Source organism: Haliotis asinina, chromosome 13 (genome assembly GCF_037392515.1).
Source record: "Haliotis asinina isolate JCU_RB_2024 chromosome 13, JCU_Hal_asi_v2, whole genome shotgun sequence".
Taxonomy (NCBI): domain Eukaryota; kingdom Metazoa; phylum Mollusca; class Gastropoda; order Lepetellida; family Haliotidae; genus Haliotis; species Haliotis asinina.
In genome coordinates this window covers 52,321,905-52,330,728 of record NC_090292.1, presented here as the reverse complement: position 1 = coordinate 52,330,728, position 8,824 = coordinate 52,321,905, and the positions used below count along the sequence as shown (strand labels likewise).

Here is an 8,824-nt window from a genome sequence, read left to right as displayed (position 1 = left end):
CATACATTTGAATCTACTGATTGTAAACGTATGCTACTGTAGGTGTAGGAATGAACATAAGACTTTAGATAACTATGAAATACATCATCTACAGGTTCAGCTAAACTATCAAACAGTTCTACTTTATTTCCTTTAAGATAGATAGCAATCCAGTGTCGACCTTTCTTGCTTGTAAAGTCAGTATTTACAATAAGTCCAACTCCTTTCCTTATCATAGAAACTGACAGTATAGGTAGGGTGTCTTTGGCAAACACACCCAAAACATGATTGTGTAAAACAGGGTCACATTGTAGTGCACATGACAGTTCAGTTGCTTTCATCTTCTTTACTTGATGTAAACATTTCTGGCTCTATCCACTTCTATAATAGAGTTTCTTTCACTCATGATGATACAGCTCAATGTCTTTGTAAGAGCAGATTTAAATTCTATTTCTAGTCTAACATTTCCTGATTTGACAAGATTAAGATAGTCAGTACCTATTTCATCAAGATGATAAACAAACAGAGCACTTCCAAGCAAGAAGTTCTTTCTTGAAATGAAGTTTCCTTTGTCTTGACTCCAATATTTGAAGTTATCAAATAGGTTGAGATAGGTGTCTGCATCATCTGAGGGAGCAGCTCTTCCAGGGACACTTACTCCATTGACATACAGGTTAACAGTTTTAATCATGCTAGATTGAAAGTTAAAAGGATTCTTAGTATACTTCCCATTGAAACTGTCACTGTCTACAAACCCAATGGTATACTGGTTAGCAATAGGGTTTGAGATATTGTCTATGGTATGAGTTAACTGTGAGACCGGAATGCTGGTGACCTTCACCTCAGACTTAATGAAAGGATAGAGAGCATTAGAGTTGTTTTCAAACAAGGTGTTGTGAGCCAGGATGAGTGCAGGGTTGACTTTCAATCTGCAAATTTTGAGATAAACATCCAACAGTTTAATACTGTACTCTTTATCAGCAACCCCACTCATCAGACAGAAGTCAGGAGATGATCTGAAGAATTTCAAACTCAGGTCTACACCATTAATCATGTGTCTGTTCATGTCAAACACATCTTCAAAAAGATTACCAGACATGGTCATTTCTTTGCTCAATGCGATAAAGTTTGCTCGTGTTGACAACCCACTGTTAGAGCCTGTGACTGGATCAGTGGATTCAATATCATCATTATCATCTCCTTCATCTTTATAAAACAACTGTGAGCACAGTTGAGTTGATTTCGCATCAGTTCCATACTTCAGCAATGCTTTCATCATGCTCTTGTAAGCATAATGGTTGTTTGTGGAAGAAACCAATTGTCCATTGAAATAAACTGACAGTGAACTGAAGATGGATTGAAGGAACAGGTTCACACAGGAACAATGTTCATCTTTTGCTAATGGTGTTCCATCTACATGAGTAACCTTCAGTTTCACATGTAGTCTTGTTCTCTTCAAATCAATGTAATCACTACCTGAATTGGAAACATGGAATTCCAAAGGTGCCGAATCATTGATTTGACTAAGTGGACGAACATTTTCATAGTAATGTTGTTGAATACATGTCTGAAAGGGTGGCAGGGTAAATAAGCTCAAAGAGTCCGGAACTACTTCCTGTAAACTTTTACTTGTCAGCAATGCCATAATGTTAACTGAAGATATCGTTTTCTTTCACAGGACTGCACTTCAGCACATGAGCTGTCTTTGAAGGGATGGTACATGTGCGACGTATCTTCTTGGTTGTGACCACTTGTTCTCCTGCAGCTCTTTTTAAGGACTTGTGACGCTTCTCTTTGGCATCTGCTCTTTCCACCACACTTTGAGGTTCAGAAGTCATCTGCAGTTTGACATTAGTCTTGACTTTTGATGAGTCTGGTGAGTGCGATGTAATGATTTTAGGTTGAATTTTTCCATTTACAAGAGGGGAACTGTTTGTCATGTGTGTTTTAAAGTAATTCTGCCATTTGTTATAATCAGGGACATAAAGTGGTAAAGACTCCATATCAGTTGGTAAAGGGGTAACGTTGAAGGTGAAGTGTGAGGTGTGTCTCCTCTTTTAAGAATGAGAGAGGTGTTCCATCACTTGCTTTTATACATACTTCAATGTCTGGAGATTCTTTAACCATGACATGAATATTGTATTCATTGGCAAATTTGAAATTAGGTCCCTCTCTCAAATCAATTTGTCTCAACAAAGGAGCTTGAGTATCGCCTACTAATGAACTGTCGCATAAGTTACACAGCACATCTACATAAGGGTTGTTCATGTGTGTGAGATCAGTCTTTCCAAAACTCAGTTCAGTGAGAGAAACAACCCAAAAACCATCAAACACTAATCTTTGATTCAGTTTCACTCGAAAATGATAAGGAGAGTTTTCTTTAAAATATTTACTTTTAGAGTCTGAAGACTTCAGAAACACATATTTCTCCATTACAAGACTTTCAGTTGACTTTCTTCCACATAAGAATCGAAGGAACTAGGCCAACCTAGCCAGTGAACCAAAAAATGTCTTTCCATTCATCCGCTTCTTTTTTAAAACCTTTTCCACCTGCCACTCAATATCTTCTGCTTTATCAACCTTCTGCAGTTCATTAGTGTAAAATGTGCCTTTGATCATTTCATCATGAAAATCTTGGATTTTGTAGAGAGGAATTTCCTGTCTCTTGTAACGGTGAGCTACTTTAAACAATTCCTGTGTCCACTTCAAATCAAGTTCCTTGCTGAATGCACTCTTCAGATATGGAATGCGAACAATGTCACCTACTTTATATTTGAATTTCTTCCTTTTGTGGAGACTTTTCAGTTGGTTCATGTAAGGTTTGACATATACATGTTCCCAAACTTTCAGTTCATTAGCTTTACTGACTTGAGCTGGAGATACACCAGGTAGAGAGGAATGTAATGTATGATTGTAGTTGTGTACTAGTTTAGGTAGAACATCTAGGTAGTGTTTGGTGTTGTTGTGAGTCATGTACCGGGTGATCAAAGATTTCAATGTCCTGTTAAAACGTTCCACATAATTACTTTTAATGTTTTCATTGTGTGCAATGATATGAGTTATGTTTTTTCCTTTTTAAGAATGAGCGAAACTCTGCTTTGAATTCTGATCCATCATCTGTACGTACCTTCTTAGGTTGTCTAGTATTCAGTATTTCCTTGAAGGCTTTCAACACTGTTTCAGGTTTTTTATTGGTTAAAGGTAGAACAAAAGCATATCTGCTTAAGATATCAATAGCTACCAGCAAATATCTTATACCATCATTGTGTTTGCTAAATCGTGAGAGATCCGTTAGATCCACATCAAACATTTCATTGATGAAATTGACTCTGACTTTCAATCTCTTGAACTTATGCTTGACTGGTTTATGTAAAGTATATGCATCTTGATTATTGACAAATAGTTTCACCTTCCTCAATTTGATCTTGTGTGGTTTGTTTTTCGCTAATTCATCACGAAGTTGTGATGGACCAAAATATGCTCCTGGATTTTGAGCATTGAAATAATACTTTTCCAATCCTTTCTGTTGCTTAGTGCTGTTCTTCTTTCCAGAATTCATGATGAATTGAAAAAAAACATGTTTTACAATGAATATATAACATAATGGAAACATACATTTACTGCTTTATTTGTACTATATATATATATATATATATATATATATATATATATATATATATATATATATATATATATATATATATATATATATATATATATATATATATATATATATATATATATATATATATAAGGGCAAATCCGACCGTTGGGCGACAGTTCTATAAATTGCGACCTTTGGGCGACATTGCCATATATCACAAACGTACATTCATTTATTAGTCTGGTTCTGTTTAAAACATCTATATTGGATAATTAATCGTGTTTAGAGGATAAAACCTTGTAAATATATACAAATTGAGAATATATTTTTGGTGTCGCCCAAACCGTGTCGCCCAAAGGTCAAGTGTATGGTGTACATGTATATATTCGACCTTTAGGCGACTGTCGCCCAAAGGTCGTATATATGTGTCGCCCAATGGTCGCTTATGTAATATACATGTGCATGTCGCCTAATGGTTGCTTATGTAATATATATGTGCATTTCTCCCAGTGGTTGCGTATGTAATATAGAAGAAAAGTTAGTTTATTTAAGTGTTACATAAATCAATAAAAATGGCTTAGGAATTACAAATTAAAAGTAAACCTGGCCAATAAGCCTATGAGACACTAATTAACGTTAATACCATGACATATAATTTTAGTTTACATGTGCATGTCGCTCAGTGGTCGCTTATGTAATATACATGTGCATGTCGCTCAGTGGTCGCTTATGCAATTTACATGTGCATGTTGCCCAATGGTCGTTTACGTAATATACATGTGCATGTCGCCCAATGGTCGCTTATGTAACATACATGCAGCATTGGGCTTATGTAATATACATGTGCATGTCGCCCAATTGTCGCTCACGTAATATACATGTGCATGTCGCCCACTGGTCGCTTATGTAACATACATGCAGCATTGGGCTTATCTAATATACATGTGCATATCGCCCAACGGTCGCTTATGTAACATGTACATGTCGCCCAATGGTCGCTTATGTAATATACATGTGCATGTCGCCCAATGGTCGCTTATGTAATATAAATGTGCATGTTGCCCAATGGTAGCTTATGCAATATACATGTGCATGTTGCCCAATGGTCGCTTATGTAATATACATGTGCATGTTGCCTAATGGTCGCTTATGTAAAATACATGTGCATGTTGCCCAATGGTCGCTTATGTAATATACATGTTCATGTCGCCCAATTAGTGTAACCCTAGCATAGGATTAGTTTTCATTCTACAACTCCTGGTTTGCTGATGATTAAATTTTGAGCATATGTTAAAGTGAGCATGATGACTGTTTTCCAGGCATGATGACCAGTTTTGTTTCCGTTCAGTTGTCAGCGGGTGTCGAGTTTCTAATTTTGTGAAACTCGACATTTATTAGTTTTACATTAGTTTACATTATTTTTAACGCCCTGAATGGCTAAAGTTTTGAGGATATGGTTAAAGTAACCAACAACTAAATACCAAATATCCCCATACGCAATCACGGGTACCCCCTCGATTTCCCAATGAACAGACAGAAATGTAGTCGTGGCCAATGGTGTGAGCTCGCGTCTTTGCGGAAGTGACTCCCTCTGAAAAAAAATGGAACATCACAATGCTACCATCCTGATATAGATCAAACCAGACTATGAACGCTGTAATCTCTAGGGGCGCCCGTATGTTATATACGTGTCCACAGACTGTGTTGTCGGACTTAATGCCTGGGTGCGTTTAGCTGCCAAGCCACGACGCTCTTGCGTTGCTAATGTGCAAATCTTTACATAGCCTTACTGTGTTCATGTCATATTAAACTTGCAGAGTTTATGCTTTCCTCTTTAGCTACGTTCATGCGCTAGTGTTGCAATGCATGGGTTATCGATAGTACGAGCACGGTACTCACACACATTCAGTCGTCAAGGCGATGTTCAAACAGCTTGCGATATTGTCCTGTGATCGGCACAAGAAACGAAAAAAGAAAACAATATATCAATAATGCGGGTATTGAGTATAAATGACCTTCTTCTTGTTATCATCAGTTTTGGATACGCTCACCGTAAGTGGAATTATATGGAGAACAAGAACACACTATCAACAGTATTTAGTTTTGACATTTTTTTCCGCCAGGTGGGTAAGGATGTAAGTCAATGGATATCACAAACTGGCACAAAATCCTACATACCTACATACATACATTGATACCATGCATATATGTGATACAGTCATACTTCAAATACCAACAAGTAATGAATACTAATGATATACGTACATACACACACTGATACATTTCATGTCGAGAAAATGTACACGGGCTGTATAGATGAAATGGCGATGGCCTGTCATCTATGGTGGCACTTACTGTCACACTGGCACCCTAGAAATAGTGCACATGCTTTTTTGTCTGTCTAATTCCTCCGCAATCTCTAACACTGGTTTATGTTAATAATTACACAACCAAAATTTTCCCCAAAACAACTGTAATTTATTTAGAACATAAGGAATAAGCACGACACCACAGAGGATGTCCTTAAACATCAAATCTACGAAACAAATATATTAACTTCCATGAGTGTCTGACCATGCGAAACGCATAGAAAATTCACCTGTTTCGCGAGATAAATACGGACATAAATGCGACAGGAATTCAAGAGTTTCGGGAGATAAGTGCGACAAAGTTTTAACGTGTTTAATGAGTTAAATGAGACAGGAATTTCACAAGTTTCGGGACATAAATGCGATAGATATTTCACAAATGTGGAGACATAAATGTTATATGAATTTCAATAGTTTCGCAAAGTCGCTATACAGAAAGAAAACTACATACAGAGGCCACTGCATATATAAAAAATACATCAACATACATACTTTTATACCTACAAACATACATTAGAGCATACATAGAAATATTACCTACACACACACATACAAATACATCTATGAACATAATAACAATTACATACAATGGTACTTACATTCATACAATAATACTTACCTCTATTCCCGTAAACTACATACTTACATTAATACCTACATGCTTACAATGGTTCCTACATACAAACAATAGGTACACAAGTACAAACATACATACATACATACAATAATACCTACATTCATACAATACCTAAATACATACAATAATACCTACACACATACAATAATATCTAAGTACATACAATACTACCTAAGTATGTACAATACCTACCTACATAAAATAATACCTACATACATACAACGATAACATACATACATACATACATACATACATACATACATACATACATACATACATACATACATACATACATACATACATACATACATACATACAATGACTGTGCTTACAAATGGTTCCTACATAGTGGGTGCACAAGAACAATGAAACATACATACATGCATGCAATAATACCTACATTCATACAATAATACTTAAATACATGCAATAGTACATAAATACAATAAAACCTACATACAATGATACCTACAAGCATATATACAACCGTTCATACATACAAACAATGTCTACACAGAAACAAGTATACCTACCCAAATACATACAATACCTACATACACACAATAACACATACATACCATGATACCTACATACATACAATAATGCATTCATACATACAATAATACCTACTTACATACAATATATACAATGATACCTACATACATACAATAATACATACAATGATACCTACATACATACAATAATACATACGATACCTTCATACATACAATAATGCATTCATACATACAATGATGCCTACATACATACAATAATACCTACATGTATACAATCATACTTTTAAACATAGAATTAGGAGATAAACATCATGTGTTGGCCAATTTCCGGATGTTCTTGAGTATTTGAAGCACAGGAATCCATTTGGAACAGACAGCATCAGCCGGAGGTTTCAAATGAAATATTCCATTGCTTCAAATACTCAATAACACCTGGAAATTGGCCAACATATGATGTTTATCGACATTGTAAACCAAAAAGTAAACCAAACGGTTTTACTGTCAATGATACCTACAAGCATATATACAACCGTTCATACATACAAACAATGTCTACACAGAAACAAGTATACCTACCCAAATACATACAATACCTACATACACACAATAACACATACATACTATGATACCTACATACATACAATAATGCATTCATACATACAATAATACCTACTTACATACAATAGATACAATGATACCTACCTACATAAAATAATACATACAATGATACCTACATACATACAATAATACATACAATGATACCTACATACATACAATAATACATTAATACATACAATTATGCCTACATACATACAATAATACCTACATGTATACAATCATACTTTTAAACATAGAATTAGGAGATAAACATCATGTGTTGGCCAATTTCCGGATGTTCTTGAGTATTTGAAGCACAGGAATCCATTTGGAACAGACAGCATCAGCTGGAGGTTTCAAATGAAATATTCCATTGCTTCAAATACTCAATAACACCTGAAAATTGGCCAACATATGATGTTTATCGACATTGTAAACCAAAAAGTAAACCAAACGGTTTTACTGTCACTCGTTTACATCGAGTACTGGTACAGCAGTGAGTCATTATCTGGTCGTTTTAGCTGGTCCCCATCGTAGCATCTGGAGCTGCTCATTTGAGACATTTATGTCACAATATGATCTGAATGCCGTCACCACTGCCGATGACACAACAAAACAATTGTTTGCAATGTTTCTAGGTGTCAATATGCAGCGAACAGTCTTGCAGTTTCTTGGAATCAAATACCATTTGATCATGTTTTTCAACCTATCACATTACTTTTGGTTTACAATGGTTGTTACATGCAAACAATGCCTACACAAATACAAGTATACCTATGTACATACATACAATAATACCAACATACATACAACCATACCTACAAAAGTGCAATGGTTCCTACATAAAATACCAACACAAATACAAGAATACATAAGTACATACATATAATACCTACATACATACAATAATACCTACATGCTTAAAATGATACCTACATACATACAATAATACCTACATGCTTACAATAATACCCACATGCATACAATGATACATACAATGATACATACATACATACATACATACATACATACATACATACATACATACATACATACATACATACATACATACATACATACAATAATAGCTACATACATAGAAATAATACCCTACATGCTTAGA

General features: G+C 35.2%; 1 protein-coding gene across 1 annotated transcript; it reads right to left on the bottom strand.

Moving 5' to 3' along the window:
• Positions 1-325: 325 nt before the first annotated feature.
• LOC137259681 (uncharacterized protein F54H12.2-like) lies at positions 326-1,255 on the bottom strand. Its single transcript, XM_067797279.1, has one exon. It carries the CDS (start codon positions 1,253-1,255, stop codon positions 326-328), a length of 930 nt encoding a protein of 309 aa, XP_067653380.1.
• Positions 1,256-8,824: the final 7,569 nt, after the last annotated feature.

What these genes read in the sequence shown, in the direction of transcription:
- LOC137259681 (XM_067797279.1), bottom strand. Translation starts at nt 1,255, where the DNA reads ATGAAAGCATTGCTGAAGTATGGAACTGATGCGAAATCAACTCAACTG.